General features: G+C 34.5%; 1 protein-coding gene across 1 annotated transcript; it reads right to left on the bottom strand.

The window, feature by feature from the left end:
- Nucleotides 1–25,258, bottom strand: gnb5b (guanine nucleotide binding protein (G protein), beta 5b). Its single transcript, XM_039770310.1, has 11 exons — nt 24,958–25,258; nt 22,102–22,238; nt 18,128–18,169; nt 15,499–15,575; nt 14,247–14,379; nt 11,138–11,281; nt 7,868–7,959; nt 6,582–6,630; nt 5,683–5,779; nt 1,904–2,070; nt 1–657 (listed from the first exon to the last, which is right to left on the bottom strand). The coding sequence occupies exons 1-11, from the start codon at nt 25,067–25,069 to the stop codon at nt 646–648; spliced, it is 1,062 nt and encodes a 353-aa protein (XP_039626244.1). The 5' UTR covers nt 25,070–25,258; the 3' UTR covers nt 1–645.
- Nucleotides 25,259–25,954: the final 696 nt, after the last annotated feature.

Below are 25,954 nucleotides of genomic sequence, written 5' to 3'. Positions count from 1 at the left end.
TCAAGATATACACATTGTTGGCTAATCCTAATCTGTTTTGTTCACCGATTTGAGTTACTGTATAGAGATATTAACTGTCAGTAGAGACGTCTAGCATTATTAAAACCAGACATATTTAGTGTATTACACATTAAATTGTGAAAGAACTCAGAATTTAATATCATAATAAATCCAATGCTTGAAGAATGAAACTTGAATGAAGACTTTAAAAGCGAATCTTTCAGCTTTTAGTTTTCTATGTACTAGTTATCCGTCTTTACAGAACTGAACACTGACCTCTATTTAGCAATAACAAAAAACATAAGTTCATGTGCTTGATTAAATTAACTGTTCACTAGCACTTACAACATAAACAAGCAGTTTAATGGAATAAAAAGTAATTAAAAATGGGACTTATGATTTTCAAACCAAATAGAAGATGGACTGTTTAGAAAAGTAGGGAAAGTACAGCTTCCTTTGGAGAGTTGTTTGCAGTTGGTATTGGATTAAATAAATACCCAAAATAAATAAAACTGCTGATGTCTATTTTCTTTCTTTGTATTTTGTTACCAAAGAAAAAAATCAACTTGTGTTATAATAAATAAAATATAAATACAGAAACATGTAGGTTAATAAAACATGTCTGGTTTTCCACTACATGTACAGTTAGGCCCAAATCTGAAAAAGAGAAAAGAAAAAAACATAAATATTGTAATGTGCTTGTTGCACTTATACACAAAAATGCTCATGCCACTGAAAGTTAAAATAATATGATGGACTAAACAGAACAGAACAACATGACTGTTTTACCTTATTTCTATATTTATAACAGGTCATTTTATTTTCTTATTTATGTGATGAATCGAGCAAAGACTAATAAAATGATCTGATATAAGTGAATTGCAAGGACTGACAGGTTTGTTACCTGTTTCAATTAATTAATATAGTGTCACTGCTTTACATATTTAAATTAACCTGGACTCATTTTAAACTAAACTGGTAAGATATACCATACTGTCTCCAGTGGTCTTTTCCAGAGTAAAGAATCAGTCCCAGTCTTTGAAGATCCGAATTATGTCAATCTCTCCTCATCAGGACATCTTGATCACATTTCAGTTTTGAGTACACAAGTGAGATGATTGGAACATTTATATGTCTACCATTATTACATATAATGCAAAATGTGTAAATATTCTAAAAATAGATGTGTTTGGGAAACAGACATTCACACTACTTTACAGTACAGCAAAGAAGGCAGCAGAGATTTACAGAATGAAAACAATATTGCTAAGACTGCTATGAAATCCTCTTTAAGCTTTCAATGTTAAGGTTATATAATTCTGCCTAGCAACTCTTTAGCAGATGCTGTGGAAAATCCTTTGGGGAAAAACAATTTATTATTAAATGAATCAGTTTATCTGTACATCATGCAGGTTTTATTATTAAACTATTACTTTAAAATATCTGAACCATTTCATTTAAGTGTATTAAAACCCTATTTCAAAAAAAGATGCCTTTATTGCGAGCTTTGAACCTAGCCATGCCAATTACTCATGCAAACTGTGTACAGATTCAAAAACATACTATAAACAAATAGACAAAAAATAGTACCATTCTGTTATTTACATAATACGTAAACAAAATTATTTTTTCACACAAGCACAAAGGAAAAAAAGTTATACTGTACATGATTAAAGCAAAATCACAACAGCTAAACATATTTAAAAGTAAATATTACTAAAAAGCGAAATCTTTATTGGACAAAAATAATAATTATGCTTCAAACAAATGTATGTGACCTCAAACAACAGACTATACATGAAGTGTAATAAATCTTTTATACTCTATAAAGTGGTTTCATTCTGTAAGACGTTTCCCATTATGTGTTCTGGATATGTACTGACACTAATACACCTGCACTTACCCTTAATGTATGATCCCATGACCCAGAACAAAAAGCTGTGCCATCAGGTGAAACTCTCAATGTACTAACACGATTCTCGTGGCCAAATAAAATAGAGACTCTTGTCCCCTTCAAAACATCCCAGACATTGATTGTGTAGTCATTATAGCCAGCAAAAAGTAAACGACCTAAAACAGAAAATTGGTTTACTTTTTAATAAATGAAAAAAATTCTTGTGGAAGGTATAATGTCATCTTTTAGGTTATGCCATAACAGAACAATTTGGATCAGCAATACACAAGCTATAAATAGCCAAACAGAAAATACAGATGAATTATTATCTCATAGTCCTGCCAGACATCTCTTTTGTTTATTGGATAGACATTTAAATGAAATTCAATGCACACATATTGTTAATTAATTTATTCATAAACCTTAACATGAACTGTAAAAAATAAAACCAGATGTTAAGTTTTGTAAATGGCCAGCGCCACACTAATATTTAGTATTAAGTAAGGGGTCATCTTCTTTTGTAAAAGCCATCTAGGGAATTGTTAGTAATTAAAAATTTCCAGTTGCAATAGGATCATACAAATAAAAACATCCTGATGCCAAAATTAGAGTGACAGATTGTTATAGGACAGTGGACAGAAAAATCACAGCCCCTGAGAATACCCAAAACATCACTGAGCTGAATTACCCTGTAAGCATACAGCTGGCTATATTTTGAACAAATGCAGGCAATAGTATTAATTCTCCAGTACCGTATTATTCATCTTTACTTTGCTTTGCTTTTCCCCTATTGTATCATATTTGTAAAGCATTTACATTATCATTTTAATAAAGGAATGATTTACAACATTACTAATGTACAGTTTAATGCCAGTATTTTGCATCTTCTTTGACAGATGCCATCTCCGACCCTTCTGTAATATTGCATTAGTATTGCAGAAGTCAGGGAACAGTGCCAAATTATTTTATTTAAAAGCCAGAAAAGCTTTAAAAGATAAACACCACACATTTAAAGAAAATCAAAAAATGAATGACAGAATAACAGCAGAAATGAGTACATACAAAATGGGTAAGTAAAATAAAGAACCTTTTCAGGATACCTTGTATAAGACATACAGGAGAAGTCTAAGTCCTGGCATTTGCTTATATGAAGTTTAAATGAATGTGTTGGTTCTTACAAACATTTGCTTCATTTTACATTTCAAAATCATGTGTTTAGATTGATTGGCTACTTTTGATTGTCTAGTTTAAGTGAGGCCGGGCATTCCATCCTCAGCCGGTCTATGCCTGATGCCCATTTGTGTTAAGATATAAATTCCAGCTTTCCATGAATCTTTACAAGGTAATACACATGGTTGGATGAAACATTTTTCATTCAAATAAATTAGGTTAGAGATGCTTCATTACCTTATATATTTGGCAAAGAAGCACATAAGAGTACAACAGTAGATCAACAAAAGTTTTAGCATGTTATTAATACTAAGAGAGGAGCTTTGACATACTTTTCAGCAGCTGCATTGCCTGAAATGGTTTAACAAACTGATCATTCTTTTGTTACTTTATCAGCAATGTTACCAATTAACATTTCACTGCAAACTATTTTCCTCAATGACAGACATTTTCAGCAACAATTTCATTTTGCAGATAAACATCCAAAGTAAATGTTAGAAGTTCAGCTTTTGTGGACTTTAAACCACAAATATGTTGTTTCAAAACCTGCTTTCAGCTTACTGTGTAATTCTCCAATAATTAAAAAAAAAAGCAAACAAAAATAATGTATCCTGATCTTTTACGTTGGCTTTAGTAAAGGTATCTCCCATGTAAATAATAATTTCATAAACTGCCTGTGTGGAATAAGGTGACAATTAAGACGCCTCTTATTTACACCTTAAATAATACTACTAGTTTCAAACAACATTAACTATCAAATGCATATAAAACTACTGCCCTTACTCTGTCTGTCGTAAGAAATCTTACTGGAAAGGAATGTTTAGCTCCTAGCTGATTTTTTGTCACTCAAGCAAATTGTTTTGTAATCATTCATCTTGTTAGATATGATTTAACATGAAATGTGTGTGCTTCTTCAGTCTAAAGGAACACACTAAAAAGTAGCCAGAGTGTTGTCAGAACTTGCATCATAGAGTCAAATGTCTAGCATTCAGAAATGTTTTTCCAAGATAAAAATGTGGTAATGTCTGATACTATTCTTTCAAAAGATATCAACTACTTTAATATTGTTCTACCAGTTCTGGACTATCTATCATCCCAGATAACTGTGTTGTCTCATTCTAACAGATAACTACAGTATCAATGCACCTAAGGTACACCCATCCCATTTTTATTTTTAATGGTAAAATGTCATATAACCCTCGAATAAAAACTTTGTGTATTTTAAAGATTCTGCTTCGAAGCAGATACTTTGCTTTTCTGCATGTGACTAACTTCTTTTTTAGTCTAAACAGCACTGCATGGGAAATCAGAAGTAGTTTGCCTATTTCAACCACGTTTTCAGTTTTAAGTGTACTTATAATATTTCTTTTGTATTGCAGTTGGGCAAGTTTCTAAACTTTAGTCAGATATTGTAGAAATAATTCTTTCTACAATAGTTCTATTATAAAAGCTGCTGATTAGGCTGTATCTATTATGTAGCTTAGTTTGTTAGTCGTTTATACGAAAATAAAAGCTTGGTTATCATTATGAATCTAAACCTCCCCTATTTTGTTTAAATTCTTGGTATCCAGCTGGAGTGGCTTGATGATATTGCTACGTTACATTATCAGGCTACTTTCTCTTGCCCAATGAAAGTAAAAACAGAGATTTTGAAATGGTTGGGAGTTCATGGATTAAATATGCTTCTCATTATATTCAAAAGTACACTTAAGATAATTTAGCATGTTATGTTATTGTGTAAAATGTCTTGAAGAAACATGGGAGTTAGTTGACCTAAGTCATCAAAACCGTGACTTTGCCTGTTACAAGTATTCTCCAAAATTATATTGACTGGCGTTTTTGTTTTCTGTATCATAATTTTCAATTATCAGGTTAACAGAACTTTATTTTCCAATGATATGTTTATAACAACTATTAAGGTTTCTTCTTTTTTATTGTGTGTGTTACATAATTTGTGTTTATGTGTATAAATGTTGTTTACTGTTAGTGCTTTAAAGCTGTAAATATGAGTTGGTGCCCAGAGACTATTATTCTGCAAAGACCAGTTTGCAAAAGTAAAATGAACAGAATAACACTTTCACTACAGAATGACAATGGTTTTAGAGTTTATATTGAAACCTAAATCCTTTGATTCTTACAGCAATTCGCCTCTTTTTTGGGAACAGGGCCTATCAAGATTCCAAGATAGAAACCATCACTAGATGGTAGGCCAGTTCGTGTCAAGTTACAATACAAGTACAATCAGCCACAGATTTATTTGGAGTATTTTGTAGTTATCAATTGACCTGACTGTGTATATTTAGATTACAGGAAGATATTTATTCTTCTGTTTTTATTAATATACAATTTAAAGTATACAGTTGCTTATGATATAGATTTCAATAAAGCAGATGATATAAAAATACAACATTCTTTAAAATTTCACATCAAACTGTTGAGAAAGCCCTTTAACATTTTCTATCACATACTGAAAATTCTATAGTGCTTGGCAAAAACATTAACTTAAAATGAAATGCTGCACATATGTTTTACAATTTTGAAGTTTTTTTTTTCAACACTGTTAAGTTCCTACTCTTATTTTCCCAGTACTATTGCAATAATTATTTCAAAATACTTACCACTAAGAGAGAAATCCACACTAGAAGCCCCAAAAATGATGCTTTCTTTAGAATATATTGCAACTTCTCTGTCTGCACGAAGGTCATAAAGCCTGCACTTTAAAAGGATAACGTGTCAGAACTTATAAAACAATAAAATCCACAAAAATGTGATTTTAGCAAAGAAATTCTATAGATAACACAACTCTACATTAGATGCCATATACAGTAAGAAGAGAAAAAAGTATAATTAAGGATGCTTTTATGCAAATAATTGTAATTAATTAAATATCAAGACGTAAATCATATTAAGTTTTCCTCAACTTTTAATGTTCTAGTATGCTAGCAGTACTAGGGTGTTGTACCGTGTTAGTCATTATGAATGTAATGAAAAGTCAAGCAAAATGACACCTTTTATTGGCTAACTAAAAAGATTACAATATGCAAGCTTTCAAGGCATCCTGAAGAAGGGGCCCCGAGTTGCCTCGAAAGCTTGCACATTGTAATCTTTTTAGTTAGCCAATAAAAGGTGTCATTTTGCTTGACTTTTCACTAGTATGCTAGCACAAATCTATAGCAGTCACCACGAAAGAAGAAATCTACTATCAACATTTTTTTCTATTCCCATATAATATACGTAGTCTAACATCTTCATGGATGTCAGAAACAATTTTCAGAAGCAATTCACTATCAAAGTCCATTGTGGCACGCAGAAAGCAATATTGAAACACACACACACACATACTGTATATATATATATATATATAGATATATATATATATATATATAGATATATATATATATATAGATCTATATATATATATATATCTAAGTATCTATCTATATCTATCTATATTGATTCAAGTGCTATGCTTCTACCATAAATTATCTATGGTTTCTGGAAAAATAAAAATATTTACACTGGCATCATCAGAACCAGAAGCAAATGCATCTCCACTTGGGTAATACCTGGATAAATAAACACAAATAAGGAAAACAGTTAGAAAAACAATGTAATAAAAGGAAAATGTACATGTATTTAGCCAGATATTTTCTGTAATAGCGTTATTTTTTAAAAAATTGGACTGGGCATATTGAAGAAACTCTCTCTGTACAGGATATCCAAATAGGCAGAGCACACTCACATACCATACAAGCTCATGTTCATTGACAACAGGACAATTTAGAGTTGCCAAATAACATAACATAGATTTCTTAAAGATGTTTAAGAAATCTGCAGTAACAGAAGAAAACTGATTCCTGCAACTATGAGACGGTGGCGCTGAGTGGGTAGCTCTTTCCAACATTTTCTTAGAACATTAACAGCTGCATCTTTATGCTTTATTTACAAGGTCTTTACAATTTTTTTGAATCAACAATCAATCTGTTTAAAGAACAAAATACAATACTTCTACATATTTTCTTGACAGATTTTGATTGAATTCATGTGATAAATTTATTTTTTAAAGCAGGTGACAAACAAATAAAACAAAGACATAACTGAATCAATAACTGTTGCTATCCCTGTTACAAATCATTAAAGGAAGTACATGAGAACAAGGATTCTGATGATGAAAAAATAAGACTCCAAAAGATAGGACACGTCATGTACTGGTGCAAAGTGCAGTTTTGGGGTGCACCACAGCTCCTGACATTTTTTCCTGATGCTTTCTCACAGATGCCTCAGCAGTTTAATGTAATGTTGCTGATTAACAGTCTGTTCACTTTGAAACTCTTTACAACCAAGTCCATTAGTGCAAAAAAAAAAAAGAAAAAAAGATCACCATTCTCCTGCTGTTCAATAAGACAAGCTGCTCAATTGTAGAATAAATGCCATAAACATGCATCTCAATCAATGTAGCACAAGAACACTCAGCAGACTGATTAACAAAACTTTAGGCGTGTAATATCAGGCAACACAGCTGATAACTTCTCACCTGTTCCATGCTATTAACTAATTATTTTTGGGTACCCCCCTCATATTATAACAGGGACCTGTTAGTGTTCTACCAGTATGTTACTGTCTGCCTAAATATACACTTCTCTCTTTCTCTGAAATGTGCTTATATTACAAAGAAAAAAAATCAAACTGGGTTTAGATAATAGATGGCCTTCAGGATTTTGCATTTTTCTAGTTTAAGAGAGGTATCTTTGTTTTTAATGAACTAAAATGTAACATTTAAATGTAATGTTCTTTTGAACCCACCTGACACTGTTAATGTCTGATTCATGAGTTTCAAAGGACTGGATACATTGCCCAGATCGCATATCCCATACCATTGCCTTCTTGTCACATCCCTGAAAAGTTAAAGAGAGTTGATGAGAAAATTATATATCATATATGTATATAAACATCTACGCGTGGAAGTGTGTCTGTTAGTCGGGGTAAGGGCTCCAGCTCCAACGATATGCAAGCGAGGCCAGCACGTCAGCAAAAATGAAACATCCGAAAAAAGAGTCACTCGCTTATCTGCTATTACTGATGGTATCCCTTTTACTTTTCCTCCCGCCGCTAATACACAAGTGAGGCGAGCACATCAGCAAAATGAAACCTCAGAAGATAAAGTCGCTTAGCCGCTAATGCACAAACGATACGAGCACGATGGCAAAATGAAACCTCCTAGGCAGAGATGCCCAGAGTAGTTCCTTTCAATTACCTGACATCTCTGCATTTAAATTTTTTTTCTGACGATTTTAAAAGTTTCTAGGACCCCATGCTTTTTACAGCATGGGCTTACACAGCTCAGAGATCTATATATACAGTAAGTATATATATATATATATATATATATATAGTAGTGACCCGGCAGCCAGCGCTGGTGGCATGATGCATTGTGGGTAATTTATGTAAAGTTTACTGTTGTGTTAAATTAGTTGTAATTGTTGTATGTGTTTGTGTTCAACTGGTGGGTTGGGTTTGAGTTATTGCCGTCCGGGGTTATTAAATTGTAAATAGTTACCATCAATGAGAAAGGTGGCTTCGATAATGACCTTGGCAATGGTTTTGCAATGAGCTTTGTTTTCTGACTATCTGCTCTAATAAAGAGATACAACAGGACAGAGCTGTGTATTGCTAAGATTTCATCTAAGCAATGATTGCCGAGACACTCGGAGTCGTGCGTTGTATGGGACACGAGTGCTCGCTTGCCTAATGAGCTAGGTACAGCTGCGTGCATGGCGCTGGCATTCCGCTGGCCGACCAGCTTGGGGGAAGTGCACGGCTGAGTTCGGCTCTGAAGACTTTAAGACTCCACCACGGGTCGCTACAATATATATATATTTTTTTTTTATACACTCACCTAAAGGATTATTAGGAACACCATACTAATACGGTGTTTGACCCCCTTTTGCCTTCAGAACTGCCTTAATTCTACGTGTCATTGATTCAACAAGGTGCTGAAAGCATTCTTTAGAAATGTTGGCCCATATTGATAGGATAGCATCTTGCAGATGGTGGAGATTTGTGGGATGCTCATCCAGGGCACAAAGCTCCCGTTCCACCACATCTCAAAAATGCTCAATTGAGTTGAGATCTGGTGACTGTGGGGGCCATTTTAGTACAGTGAACTCATTGTCATGTTCAAGAAACCAATTTGAAATTATTTGAGCTTTGTGACATGGTGCATTATCATGCTGGAAGTAGCCATCAGAGGATGGGTACATGGTGGTCATGAAGGGATGGACATGGCCAGAAACAATGCTCAGGTAGCCCGTGGCATTTAAACGATGCCCAATTGGCACTAAGGTGCCTAAAGTGTGCCATGAAAACATCCCCCACACCATTACACCACCACCACCAGCCTGCACAGTGGTAACAAAGCATGATGGATCCATGTTCTCATTCTGTTTACGCCAAATTCTGACTCTACCATTTGAATGTCTCAACAGAAATCGAGACTCATCAGACCAGGCAACATTTGTCCAGTCTTCAACTGTCCAATTTTGGTAAGCTTGTGCAAATTGTAGCCTCTTTTTCCTATTTGTAGTGGAGAGGAGTGGTACCCGGTGGGGTCTTTTGCTGTTGTAGCCCATCCGCCTCACACACCTAAATGCATTGAAGCAACTGCCATGTGATTGGTTGATTAGATAATTGCATTAATGAGAAATTGAACAGGTGTTCCTAATAATCCTTTAGGTTTATTATATATATATATATATATATATATATATATAATTAAATATGTTTTGTTAATGGCAAACTGTTACTATCTCATGTGGAGTGATACTGTTACCAAAATAGTAAAAGCATATGCAAGTACTTCTCAATTAACAACCATTCTGAACATTTTAATTATAAATGTTACTGACACTAAAACATGAGGGGAGAAAATAAAAATTGCAGCTTAGGGTATAAATATATTTATAAACTATTTATAAGAGGACACATGCAGATAAAAATGTGATGGAACTTTAAATGATAATGATTGCAGTGAACTCCGCATTTTATGGGACAATAATAATAATTATTATTGATTATAGAGGATTTTATTGTGCTGGGTACAAGCTGGCAATTTGTGATTATTCACACATTACCTTTTCAGGTTATTGAATTTTTCTGCTGGCTCCTTCATTTTATTTGACGATATTTTTTGATTAGGTTGCACATTCTTGTATGTGGTAATTGTTCATTTCACACTTGCCTTTAATTTTTTATAATTTTGCAAACTCCACACATTACATGAATCACAAGATGTCAACACCATTAAACAATGTTCAATAAAATCAGCCATGTAATTGTCACCAAAGAACACCCCATCACAACCAGCTCTAAGATTATAGGAGTATGATTTGAACTGTAATCAGAAAGCAGAAAGGCCAGACGGCTATCATGAACAGCTGATGTTTAGGCTTCCTTCTAATAACCCTAGTAACAGCATATTAATATGTTGAGCAGTCCCTGGCAGGATTAAACTTCATGTGTGTTTTCTTGAAAGAAATCACACAGTAGTGATAGCAATTGAATGATGTACAGACAAAATAAAGGAAATAATGTAATCTTTAAATTCTAAAATATGGATGATCACTTTCAGAAGAAATTGCCACAGTTGCTGAACCATATGCCATGCTACTAAGAATACTTTCCATTGCCTTATAATTGCGTGTTATGAATTGCGGGTGAAGATTATAGTCAGACTTTAAGAAAACAGAAATGGCATAACCAAAAAACTTTGTGGGCAAAACACACCTAGACATTATCAAGTAATGTAGTATTTAATGAAAATGAGGTGATATGTTTAATAACAGATTGCTGTTAGAAAGCCCAAAAACCTTTTAAAGAACTTTTGAGTGATAGGACAAAATAAAAAACCTTTTCCTGCTCAGTAAATACTTTGGATTTCCTACATTATACCATAGCCAAACTGAGAACATAAGCAAAAACTTGGGAAATACAAGGACTTTCCAATTCCCTCAAGTCTCATACAAAGGATTAGAACAACATGGCCTTAAGACGAGGAGTACTGATGTTCTTACTTACTCCAGAGACAAATGTGTTTCCTGTTTCAGAAGGTGCAAGATCAAGACAAAGAACATCAGCAGCATGGCCATGGAAACTCTGGAGGAGCTGTCCACTCTCCACATCCCACAAAGCACATGTACCATCCCCACTGGCAGTCAGAATCTGTATTATAATAGATATTAGCAGAACATGAAAGAAATATAGTTTCTGAGAGTGATACACTTATATTTTTCCTATACTTTAAGAAAACATCTGTAGCACTGAACTGTAAGTAATATAAAAATAAAAGCAGTAAATGTTACTTTTAAAATGTGATAAATACTATCAATACGGCAATTCAGAAGAATATTTTACATTTTTGATTTGACTTTTCTACACACACATTAGATTTTAGGCCACTAAAAGTGGATTATAAACTATGTATTTCTAAATTTTACTCCAAACATTTCTATGGTATGAGCAGTTACCTTGTGTCAAATGACATATATGTCTTGTTTCAGTTAGAGTAGGCAATTTCCTAGACAACAGTACATTATTTACCTATTTACCACACTTTGGTGAAGAAAAACAAATTTCTTAGCTACATTATCAGCCTACATGAATTAAACTGGTGTTTGGAAATCATACTGAAATCTCATTTCCAATACCTTAACCAGTAGCCAACATATAAACTGTGTTCATGATGCCATCTTGTGGTGAAATCTAAGTCTTTCTATAAATTTCTATTAGCCAAAGCTGGACTGAATTTTCATTTAAACCTCTCTACAGAATAAAATCAACTTAGCTTATTATTACAATGGACAGTTCTTGTTAAAAGGTCTGTACATTACTCCCTGTTACAAAACACAGCACTATTAAAGAAAATGCAATAATACATAGAACAGAAATTCCAACATTCTGCAAAAACAAAACTCATTACACACAGAGAAATAAACATACACACATGTCTAAATTTGCACATATACACTTTCTAAGAAATAGTTTCTAAATGAAACAGACAACACAGCAAAAAAAAACAATGCTGAACTGAGATAAATGCCTAAAGCCAAATCATTTACTGAAAAAAAAAAAAATTTCACACAGACTGTCAAAAAGATGGATGTTATTCTATAAAAAGGTCTACAATTCTCCAAAAGAACCAAAATGCTGACTTATTTTGTTGCATATGCTCAGCACATTTATGAAAGTTTACAATTCTAAAAAAATACTGACCACTTAATTGTAGCACAATATTCTCAGATATGCGTAATTCTGTTCATGGGAAGCCAGGGCATTATACAACCTGGATGGGTTGCAAGGCACACAAATACACACTCAACCTGGGACCAGTTTAGAATCACCAGTCAAATTAACTAGCACGTCATTCAGATGTGGCAAGAAAAGTAAAGTGCTAAAAACCCAAGCAAGCACGGAGAACATGGATTTTACTACCACACAGCAACCAGATATGCGTTTGATTGAAAAGCAGGATGCTGTTCTAGTCCAAAAATGAGTACCTCTGTTCTTGGTGTTACATTATACATTTTCTATTATAAAATTTCAAATAAAATGATCATATCTGTACAATTTATATCTGATGCACAATCACTAGAAAAGTTCACTGATATTGCACCTTTCTGCTGGGAATATCTTATATTTTAAGACAAACAGTGCAGTCTTCAACAATAAATACCTGGGGCATTTCAAAGTAATGGTGGTTAACCCTTTTAAAAACTTTAAAATAGTTTGACCAAACCCACTTACTACTGAAAAAGTTTTGAATATAGAATCACAAGGAACCTTAAACAACATTAGTTACTTTTATAAATAAAACGATAAAAGAGAATATTTTAAGCAAGTAAAATAACATAATTTCACAAAGAGTGATATTTTGCAATTCCTATGGTCTACCTCTTAAAGCAAAGAAAAGGGTTGTCCCCCAAAATATGGCCACATATTGACACAAAAACTACAAATGAAATATGGATTCATAACCATTATATATGGGATCTGGTAGTGTGACAGTGACAGCCAATCTAAGAACAATTCCTGCCTTCTACCCAACACAGAACAATTGCATATGCATGTATATTTTTACAAAATGTAAAACCTAATAAGTACATAAAAATATAAGTATTGCTATTATTGTCTGCAAAACTGTAATTGCAATACTATAATTGCAATTTTTTTTTCACTATCAAACATTTTTTAAACATTACATGAAATTGGCATAACTTTAAAACTTCATAAAGTGTAAGTTTTATAAATTGGCCTATTACACTTTTTGATGGACAGTGAGCATGACCATTTACCAGCAAATCTTTCTCATGCCCAGAGCAACAGGAGAAAGGAGTTCAGTTCAGTGAATTCCATCCTTATCCATAGGTCTGTGGTTGTGACCAGGCCAACCAATTAAGCCACTCTCCTGTGCTGAGTCAGAGTCAACAGAGATTGCCACGTCTGTTACAGATCACTGGGGGGAAAAAGGAGGTTGGGTTCTCTGCTTGAGCTGGTGGCTGTGTATGACACCATCCATCCACTTTGTTTACTTAAAGTCAGTCACCTCATTACTAATGCAAAGTCATCTGAAAGCCACTGTTGTGAATGGCAGCTACTGCCATTCAAGTTGTCAATATACCAGGAAAAGTAGGGACAGTTTAGAGGTGTTCTTTAGCTATTATGCCGCTTTAGCTCATACACGCCCTATGCCAAGTATTAACAGTTGGGCAGTTATACTGACAGATGGAGCTAGGCTATTACATGATAATAAAAATTGTACTGTATAGCTTATTTATAAAATTTAACCAGACGTGACCTATCATAAAATGTTCTTAAGCTTTGGTCAAAGCTCATTCACAGAATTCCTGGAGCATTACAACTGATTGACTCCTTTACAATGACTCATTCATGTTACTTGTAAATGCGCAGCACTTCCACCACATTGTGGATTAAGAATATGATGGACGTTCATTTAGCATGATTTTATGGGTTGGCAATTTGATAGCAAGATGTTCTCTCTCTAATATTTAATAGTTTTTTGCTTCAACTCCAACATTTTTGTACACTTTTTAAGGCTTTTCCATTATTTCAGAAATTAGGAGGGTTATTTTACATACCAAATGAAAAATATTTTTATTCTAAATTTTACCTGCATATCAGAATTTGTAAAACTGCAGGCTGATAAATAGTTTGTATGCATTGCCACAGATTTCTTCTTTGCAGCCATATTCTCATTCTTATCAAAGGTCAAAGGGTAAACAGAACACTTGTTGTCCAAGCCTCTATATAAAAAAAAAAAAGTATGATTATATGTGACAGGAAATAAGACTGGACAAATCCTTAAATGGCTTTAATAAAACATTTTTTATCATATTATTTTTGAATAAATGTAAAGACAAACATTAATTAAAGAAATAATTTATAATTAAATTACTATGTAGTATAGTATGTTTAGAAAATTTATTTCCCCAAGAAGAAAATAACACAAAAATATTATCAAATCGAGAAGGCCAAAAGAACGTGTCAAGAAATACAGTACATGGCACCAGATATAAAATTTTAATATGAAGGTTATTATTATTATTGTGAGGAAAACTATCCTTATCTGAAAGCTCTTATGAAGTACTTTTACTATAAAACTGAAATGCCATAATTGACATACCCTATGTAGTGGTCTAGATTCGTTGACAGTGCTGAAGCTAAATTAACATGAAATATTGTTTTACTTAGTGTATGCTGAATTTTCTACACCATGCTAATGTATCCTTATAAAGCTATAAAAGGAAAAAAATAATTTGATACAATGGGTGTTAAATTTGAGGTGCATAGTGTTAACAGAGCAATATGGGAAATTCGGTTTTCACGTTTAACAAAAGCATCTTAATTTACCTTCCTAACTTATGCATTAGTTTTTGCAACAAACAAATGTGTGTAAGTTATTATAAATATTGTTGCTCCCATTTATTGTACTGGGTTTAAACATTCATTTGTTATCCAACTTGATATTAACTATGGGGAAAACAGACAAATGACAGAAAAGTTTGCCTTTGGCCCCAAAATAAAAGGTGCAAAGAAAACATATTTCCAGCTTCAGCCTTTATTTAATGTAGAGAGTTCAGACATGCCTCCTACTTGCAGTAGCTGGAAAGCACAAACATATTAAAATATACACATTCACTGCCTTGACATCATTTTATTTTTCATAACCTCTTCGCTGTTCCTCTTCCACGTACCAGCCGATGACATATAGTTTGGTCTGGATTAAGGTGCAGGGGAATAAATGATGCCACAAAAACACACAGCTGCAGGCAACAATGCATCTTTTTAGTGAACAAACAGTCATTACTTATTAGCTACAAATACAGGCATGAGGCTGAAAACCACAAACAGAAAACACTTACCCACATGCAACCGCACAGCCAGAAGGGGCATAGGCACATGCCATTACCCAAGTGCACGGCATTGTAACAGCATGTTCCTGAAAATGAAACAAATCATGCACAATGAGAATGTAATGCACAAAAGAGAAAAAAACATGTATTTCAAAAGAGAAATCCAAAGCTCTGCATAGCATTCTATTATAACATAAAAATAAGGTAGAATATTAAAATAATAACTCTACATCAACTTTCTAAATCAGTGCTAGACTGTACAAAGGCAAGTATTATTTGTATTTGAATGGCCACAAATACACTTCAAGTCAAAAGTTTTAGAACACAGTATTTTTCCAGTTTCATAACTTGGGGTCATACTTGTTACTAGATAAATACCCCTAGGAAAATGCTGAATTAACATATGAGGCTCAGAGAAAGAGTTTAAAAAAACAAATATTTTGGAAAAATGTTGCGTCTGAATATGAAATACAATGTGCTTCTAAATCTTACTTTACACAGAGTTTGCTTCGTTTAATGTGCTGTTTGTCTGAGAAAATTCCCCCTAACTATACTACTTTCTATTCTTCATATAAGACAGTTTTTGTCTTACTGTCCTGAATCTCACAGTGAAAGACCAGGACTGACATTTTATTTTTCTATGTAAGCACTTATCGCAGTAAAAGTTCAGATATAATCAATTTAGGGCTAATTATCAATCTTGCCCTTACAATAGTAAAAAATCTAGCTACTATTTTGACTTTAATCATTTATCTGGAAGTTTCAAAATACATTACATCACACCATACGTTTGTTTTGTAAGCAGAAGCAAAATGCAAATAAAATAACAAAGAACAGTCTGTAACCAGGATTTAAACTAGTCTGATTCCTCGGAGTAACAGTTTATGCTCGTGAAGGGAAGTAAACGGACATATTGAGCAGATCCTGTGTTTTATGATAAGTATCCTAATAATCCAGAATAAATTCACCTTGGGAATTTTCTAGTAAACTTTGTAACAAATGCAAATTTCTTATTAAGAAAGGCAAATAACGAGTATTTGTAAAATCAATGTGAAAGCAATAATAAAAACTTCATAATAAATTCAACCTAAAAAAACAAAAAAAAAACCCCAACAATCTAAACTACTGTGAATCCTAAACTGGTTATCGCATGACGGCAAGGTTAAATTATGTTTAGCTAAGATATAAAGTAGAAACAAAACATTCAAAAGTAAATTATTATTATTATTAATTATATATATATATATATATATATATATATAAAAAAATTATTATTAAACTATCAAAGAAAATGTGGATATGATTGTGTAATTTTATTAAACAGTGTTTTTTACATATACAATGACATTCCATATTAAAACCTTTTGCTTTGAAATGCCCAGTTCAGAAGTCCAACTATGAAATGAACACACCTTTCTGTCAAGACAGAGAGTTTGTACAGTACAGTCACATTTACACACTTGCCAATTTTATTAGGACAAATAGAAATGTGTATTAAATAGGAATTTTACCTAAGTAATAATAAACAAAAAAATGTATCAGCCCTGCGTAACAACAACATATTTAATTAACATCTGAAGTATCAAACACTCGGCAATATAGATGCCTAGTATAAGATCAGTTTTACTTGGTTTTGCTTTGTGCATTCCCCCACCATAACCTATCATCCCTGGGTGAGGAGCGAAAGCTTTACATTCATCAAAAATGTCGATCTCTGGTTTTCAGTGTATCTCAATGTTTTAGAGTCCCCCGATACCGAAAACATTGATATCATGATGATTGGTGTGCGTCTGTATATCACAGTTTCTTCAGGACGGTCTAGAGCTAAAACGGCTGTATGGAAAAATACCAAACTCGAAACTGAAGCGTGCTATGACATGACAATGTGCTGATTAGTTTTTGAGCCAAATCGTGCAAGAGAAAGAGGAACTCTAGAGGAACCCTCACATACCATAATTCTGCAATTAATTATGAATTCTTTCCGTCAATTGCTATCATAATGACCTATTTTATGATCAGAAAGACCAGTATCAGAGTGGTAAAAATTACTGAAATATTATGGAAGAGTACGGATAACTTGGTTCCTAGGATGCAAAGTCTACTGACGCTCACGTCCGAATTTTTTGTAGCTTATTTTGGAATTTATACAGCAACTCCTTTAATCTTGAAATTATAAGGTTTGTTCATTTTCAACATGCAAAGTATTAGATTAGTTGAAGTGAAAAACTTATCTTCCTGAGCACTGTAACTTCAGCCTAAATTGGTGTCGTTTTGATGCTGTTAAACATTTACGCTTTTAACAAGTGTTGAATTTTTGTATGAAATCACATAATGTGCTCTTCAGCACTTCTGATCGTATATAATTATGTACTGAATATGAATAAGCTGTGATTAATAAGAATAGGGAGGAATGATTTCTAAAAGGCACGTATATCTGTAACTGAAAACACTCTATAGACTGTATTTTGATGCTTTACAAAACAATTAATTAGTTTGCATGAAACACCTACTAGTCATGTTTGAAGTATATACACAACTGGGCCTATTATAAGAAAAGATTTAAATATTTTCAGTTAAGATGGAATGAAAAATATAAATACACAGCAGAAATATGGAAAACTATATGTATATGTATTACCTTGTTAGTTGTGAAGGCATCCCATACAATAACTTTTCCATCCTGTTAAATACAAAAATGAAATATCATACAAAGGAAAACAATTTGTGCATTAAGCTTTTATTGCAAGTCTACTCTAAACTTAGCTTAATTCAATTTTCTGGGTTGCTGTGTTCCATCTGTCCTGAAGACTTACATTAAACCATTCTTTTCACAGCTCCACAGCACAATAAAAGCTCTAAGTGCACTGTTCCTTCTCCCACCCACCCATTAATCTATGCTCTGGGTTGCCAGTTCCAGAGCCTATTGAAGCATCTTAAATGACATTGTGAAAGTAAAATCTTCCTTTTTTAAAGGCAGCAACTCTGATAGAGTGTAAAAATGAAGAAACATTTTATATTTATATACATAAATATACACACACTGCAATTTAAGAAATTATTTAATAATGTTTCACAAAACAGTACTGCTCATAGAAATAATATGGTGTTTTTAAAAAACATTGTATCAAAATGCGAACATACACTAACTAAAAGCTTAAAATATTGTTAAAACTTAGTCCAGTAATACAACCATACATTGTATGAAAAAAGTTGCAGTTTTCAAATTTAAAGATGCTTCCACTATGTCTGCAATACATTTATAATTTAAAAGCCTACATACTACTGTTCATCTACTTGCTTTCCCGGACCATCCTCCAGTTATAGGTTGCAGTAAATGCATTTTAAATCTTCAATACATCTTCTGTATTAACCACTTTATGCATTTGTTGTTGAGTCAGGCATATCTAGGCGCAAAGCAAGATCCCAATACAAAAGCTCTTCAGCTATGTATCTCAGTTTGAAATTAAACTATAAAAATCTTAAATGAAAATTGTTTTAACCCTTGGGATTAATAAAGTATCTATCTATCTACTGGCAACTGCTTATGAACAACAGAAATAACATGCAACACGCTTTGTGGATGTAATTCTGAAGAAACTTGTTTTGCTATAGTACTTTGCTCAAGTAGATCGTCCATCGACTAATTCTATATTTTACTGAATAACAAATCTGTTCTTATTTTGACTAAAAAAAATATTAAAAAGAAAAAAGGAAATACTATATTCTGTTTGAATAAGTATTCAACCCCTGAATTGTGGAAGCTCTAAATTTACACAATAAAAAACAATTACCTATCAAGGGCACAACTGCCATAAAATTTGCCTCCGCCAGTGAATCACTCAAATAACTGATACAAATACTGGATAAAAATCACACAGTTAAGGTATCATTATTCAAATTGTAACAACAGGAAAACTGAGAAAATTATGAGTGAAGACTATTTCAAGGGAGAAGAAATTAATGCTTCACACCTCAAAAGCAGTATACAGTAATCCCTCGCTATAACGCGCTTCGACTTTCGCGGCTTCACTCTATCGCGGATTTTATATGTAAGCATAATTAAATATATAACGCGGATTTTTTGCTGCTTCGCGGGTTCTGCAGACAATGGGTCTTTTTACTTCCTGTACATGCTTCCTCAGTTGGTTTGCCCAGTTGATTTCATACAGGGGACGCTATTGGCGGATGGCTGAGAAGCTAACCAATCAGAGCACGCAGTTAAGTTCCTGAGTGCTGAATGCGGTGTTAACCAGGAAGTCTCGTCTTGCTCATTCAGCATCAATGTGTTTCGGTGTGTAAAGAGTTAACTTTTGTGTTTATCTTTGTGCATTGTCAAGCCCTTCAGTAAGGCACCAAAACGATCTGCTCCTGCTACTGCTTCTGCTTCAGGGTCTGTGCCCAAGTACCAACGGAAGATGTTAACGATTGCCGAAAAGGTAAACGTTTTGGATTTGTTGAAGGAAGGGAAAAGCTACATTGCTGTAGGACGCCATTACAGCATCAATGAGGCTACAGTTCTTTTTATTTAAAAGGTAGGAAAGGAATATAAGATCTGCGGCCGCAGTGTCCTTTTAACCAGGGTGCAAAACGAGTTGTAAGTGGATGTAATAAGGCAGTAGTCTGGATGGAATCTGCTTTAGGGATTTGGATTGAAGAAGAATAACGGTGGTGCTACACAGTCGCCTGAAGTGGCTCCTTTAGAAGGGCTGTAACACTCTCCTTTGTTGTGCAGTAAAATTAAACTCATCGTTATCGGACAAGTCATCGTGTCATTGTTGGTGAGTAACCATAATTAATTTTCTACTTACATTACTTAGTACTGTACATGTACGTACGGTTAGTGTCACTGTACACACATTTACTGTATACAATTTTTCTTGCATTGTACACATTTATTGCTGGTGGCCTGTCTATCGTAATGGCTGTAACATATGTGATATCGGAAACACTCAATATCTTTAAAATAATATTTAGGTTTTACTGTATATAAACAGTGTGTTTACATACATAATTTCAATGAATCTTACCTAATATCTAAGAGAATACAAAGGGATTATGCTGTATAACTGTGCAGGGAATATTTATAAACAGTGTGGGAGAGTTTATAAGGGCTTAAAATATATAAAAATAAGCATATTCTACTTCGCGGATTTTCACCTATCGCGGTGGAGGTCTGGAACGCAACCTCCGCGATCGAGGAGGGATTACTATATTCAGAAAAACAAAGCTTCCAATTTGGCCACAGTCCTTCCAAGAGTACCCTAAATGCAAAGAGGACTGTTTTATTTATGTTAGGTAGAATGCCCAGAGGGGGTTGGGCGGTCTTGTGGCCTGGAACCCCTGCAGATTTTATTTTTTTCTCTCCAGCTGTCTGGAGTTTTTTTTGTCCTCCCAGGCCATCGGACCTTACTCTTATTCTATGTTAATTAGTGTTGTCTTATTCTAATTCTTACTTTGTCTTTTTATTTCTCTTTTCTTCATCATGTAAAGCACTTTGAGCTACATTATGTGTATGAAAATGTGCTATATAAATAAATGTTGTTACTTGTTGTTGTTGTTGATCAAGTAAACCTTGATCATGAAAAGTGCAAGTGAATCCTCGCTATCCACGGATTCGCTTACCCGGTATTATAACTGTGTAACCTATTTTGTGACAACTGGGGTCTATTCCTGCCTATTCACAGTCATGCAGAACTGAGAAAAAATTGTGAGAGGCTTATCACAAAGCAGTGAAATATAATAAGATGGAACAATGACAGGTCTGTGATGCCCTTAAATGTCTGGGGCTGCATGCATGGTACACTGAAAGGATCAGTGGTTGAATGTTTGTCTTCCTAATGCCGAGAGGAGTTGGTAAGCCATCAAACCCCATTAGGAATGTGGACTGGAACTTGATACTCCCTATAAACAAGGCATTTCCCAGTAAGCGCAGGTCATAAGCTACATCTGATTAAGTCCCTGCCCTCTGCATACACCGCCTATCACTATTACTGATTGGATGGTTTAGTGAGGTCCTCTGATCGGCTCCCTGCTGCAAATGATCACCTGCCTCTGGCAGAACACCTAGAAGATGATCAAACTTGACTATTGAAGTAAAAGTCATAATAAGGTTTCCGTGGATGAACCTGCGGGTGGATCACTACTGAGCCTCGAAAGGCAAATGAAGAGGGCTGGTGTGTCCAAATGACCCTGTCTCCCCCAAACTGTCCTCCCCTAGAACCAATATCTTGCAAGAGACTATCCCCATTTATACCATAGGATCAATGCTTCAAGATCTGAGGTTTTTGTACTGTACTGTACTGAGTTTTTCAGGAAAGTAACCCCTACAGATAAAGAGATTTAACTGTATTTACTACTAAAACACACCAAGTAGTTGGAAGTACCTCAAATGGAAAATTACACACAGTTTGGATTCAGTGCCCTGAACAAATCTCATTTTTGCACTAGTGTTAGAAAAACGGTCTGTTAATTAAAGAAATAGGAGCTTTGTATTACAATCTTTGTAATGACAATATAACTGAATACACAAGCTCTGTAAAATTGTGTGTTTTCTTAATTTTCAAATACATAAATGATAAAAGTAGGGGAAAACTCTAAAACATCTTGCTGTACCTGCGATGAGCTAACAATCCTCCTTTTGTCTTTACACCAATCCATACAGAGGACTTTGTTTCCATGCCCTTTTAGAGTTCTCCTTGTTTTCATTACAAATTGACCTAGAGCTTCCACCCTGTCAGCCACTTGGTGTACTGAAAAATAAATTGGAAAACAGCAGTCATCTTGTGCAACTAATTATCATACTTTAGGAACAAACTTAAAAATGATCTGAATACATTTTTAAAATGCAAGTGTTCTTAATTGCACAATATTAGTTCTTAAATATTTATGCGCCAAAACAAATTAAAAAATAATTTTGATATGCCAAAAAATGATGACATTTATTTCAGGATCTGCATTTGCTCTGCAGACACAATGTTCACTTAAACGTAAATGTTTAAGTGAACTTTTATTTCAAATATAAAAATGAAGTGTCTGCAGCACATTAAACCATACCAAGATTTCCTGGAAGAACAGGATCATTATTTTAAGGTAAATGTAAACAATATTTTTGAATAGTTATACACTACCAGTTGAAAGTTTTAGAACACCTCAGTTTTTCTTCAAACGTAATCAGCTGAAATGCAATCAATGACCTAAAATGGTGTAAAGGAAAGCAGTAAACTACCAGAGGTTTAAATTTAAAGTTTAGTTTAGCACATAGTGAAAAAAAGGAAATGTCAGAATATTACAAATTGGCCTTCTTCAGGGAACAACTAAAATGTTACAACCTACAGATATTCTACAGCCATTAAAGTAAATTTAACCTTTTAAGTTGAAGCAAACAATTTGCACAGGTGTCCCAACTTCTGCTGATTACTTAAAAGCCCTGTCTGTTTGTGTTCTAAAATATTTGACTGATACTGTAATCTTGTTCAGCATATCCAAAATAATGAAACTTGATCAAAGTATTTTAGAAAAGTGTAACGACAAGCTTAGAAAACAACACTAAAATACATAAGATGACAGCACAAACATTACTTTTATGAGTGAAAGCATATTTTAATGGAATACTTAACCCAAAAATTATACTTATTTTAAATGTTACTTATACTAAATACTTTAAGAAAAATCAGTACACATAAACAGGAAACACAAGTCCCCCTGGGATTAAATTTTTGAACTGAAGATTGTTACTCTGGACCAAAAAAATATGGGAAAGAGGAAGATATTTGATTCAAAAAGGCAATCCCAAAGGGACTTGCATCTTTGGTATATGATGTGCGAGTTTTTTTTTTTTCCCCGGAAGCATCTGTTTAACAATATTTTCACAAAAACTGCATGCATTTTGCACATTTTAATCATATGTCCGGATAACGGACTTAAGAATTACATGACACAAGTGAGATTTATTTATTTTTTCCATAGGTGTTTTTCACATTGTTTGCCATTATATAATATTGGTCACCACTGGCTTGTATTATATCATTAACTTTTTATTTCCTCCTTTCTGGGTGAAAACAAAAGATTATTTTTCTTCTTGGTTATCACTATAAACTACATGGGGGTAAGTAATTCATAAAAAAAATAATATTTTTGGATTTAGTATTCCTTTTTATTCTTGCACTAAACCAATTGTGAGAGACATCGTCACATCATATAAAAAGTATACCTAGAGGTTTAAACAAACAGGTGAAGCCTTACTCGTTACTTGCCTAGACTTGCACAACACTGTACTGGCTTCAGTAGTCAGCTACAATTTAACCCAGGTGGTACTGAATGAAAAGATGTATTTAAATCTCAGCTGTGTTGAGAAGTTGACCCTGTTGCTTATAGCTGGCTGTGCTTCAACATGTGCTTCTTTAGTGATCGAGCATTTTGTCTGCTATATAACTACAATTTGGCACCATCCCAAAAAATCATCTACATCTACTTAGTATAATCATACAATTTAATAGATTAGCTAATCAATGAAGACAAAGACTTCAACAAAAAACACTTTAAAAATGTGCCATTCTGGGGGGGAACATTGTGAGACTAGAACTGGGTAAGCTAGGCTCACATACCTATGACAGAATTCTAGCAACGTACAGAATGTAATGGTACCTGCTCTATAATACATGACCCCTGATGGGACTTAGAAACATCCCACCATAATGTTCACTGGAAGAGCACCAGTTACAAATAAGGCAGCTTGATAACATCCACTGCACAATCCAATTGGAGGGCACCAGTTCAGTAATTGATAAGCTAATTGTTCAAGTAAACTTCGTCAGTTCTATACCGTGACAAGGCAAGGTCAAACAGTGAAACATTTGCTCATAGACTTTATGGGAACGATACAGTGTGCCGATATATCTAAATGCCTCTCACTGCTTGTTCAATGAATGGTAAAATTCCTACAACGTCTTCTGGACCACTGAACTGCATGTGCCCTTTGCCAGTAAACGACAGCACCTCAGATTTACAGCTGTCTATCCAAACTAATGGGAAATGTCTTTAATATGTCAATGTCATCACCCAGTAAGCTGTACACGTTCCACAAGCTAGAAGCCCTCGATCAAGTAAGTAACTGTTTATAAAGCTGGACTGCTGGAAATGCCGAGCCAACTAGAGACTCCAATACTACAACATTTGAGTCCCCAGTCCTCTCTCTGATTGTGCACTGGCAAGTATTCTCCGGAGTCCCCTCCCCGGTCCAGCGGCTAGGCGGGTCGGTACAATTTGACAAATCACTGAGCTCCAGAGGTAAGTCAGTCAGCGACGCTTGTCCAGCAAAGCACAGTCATCAGCACAGATGTCTTTTTACTACATCCTTTGCTTTTGCGGTTCCACGGGACCTCTCACATTGCTCGGGTCTCTCCCTTCCCAGAGTCCGAAGCAGCACGGGCTGCACAGATTTACGAGGCCCCTCACATCCCCAGCACTCACGTTCTACGTCGTGCAGCTTGGCCCGCTCCTCTTCAAGCTTGTTTTTTAGGCTCTCTGACTCATTCTTCAGGGATGCCAACGTTTCGTTCTCCTGCAGACCCTCGGTCGCCATCTTCAAAGGTGGAAAAAGGGAACGTAAGGCAGGCAAAGAAGAGGTAAACAAACACAGCAGTGAAGACAAGCAAGCAGCGTCGTGCCGGTGTCAGGGCGGAGCCAGAAGCTTGCTTCGTAGGCTGGGCCTTCTGGCGTCAGACGGCGCGAGGGTGGAGGCGCGCTATGTGGGCGGGAAGAGTACTCAAACTGTGGTGACGTCATGCAGAGCGTGTCCGCCCCGCGCTTCTTCACTTTAGTCGATTAGTCGAATGAAAGTTGCGATGCCTACGGTGGGCTGGCGCCCTGCCCAGTGTTTGTTTCCTGCCTTGCGCCCTGTGTTGTCTGTGATTGGCTCAAGCAGACCCCCTTGACCCTGTAGTTAGGATATAGCGGGTTGGATTGGATACATTGAATTGAATTGGGTACATTTCAAGCTATCTCAAGCGCATTTCAAGATATCTTAAAATAGACAGGACATCGATCTTGAAAAGCATTTGAGATAACATAAAATGATCAGGTAGTTACTATGCAATATCTGGAAATGTATTTCAAACATCTTGAAGTAAAATTCGAGATATCTTGCAGTATATTTTAGGATACCTGAAATAGCATAGAGAAATATTTTAAGATATAAAATGGATTCGAGATATCTATAAATCAATTTTAGATCTCTCAAACAGGGAAATTCAAGATATCTTAGTTATATTTCGAGATATTGTAAAAAAAACTTCCTATGCATTTCAGGATATCTGAAATTCACCTTGAGATATCTTAACATAGATCGGAAATTACATTGGCAGAATTGGAAATTTTAAAGTTAGTGATTTCGAGAAGTTTATTTGGGAGAACTTGAAATGCATGTCAGGTATCTTGAAATAGATGTATATTCATATATCTGTAACTC

Source organism: Polypterus senegalus, chromosome 12 (assembly GCF_016835505.1).
Source record: "Polypterus senegalus isolate Bchr_013 chromosome 12, ASM1683550v1, whole genome shotgun sequence".
In the NCBI taxonomy this organism is placed as follows: Eukaryota; Metazoa; Chordata; class Cladistia; order Polypteriformes; family Polypteridae; genus Polypterus; species Polypterus senegalus.
This window is presented reverse-complemented; position numbering and strand designations above follow the sequence as displayed.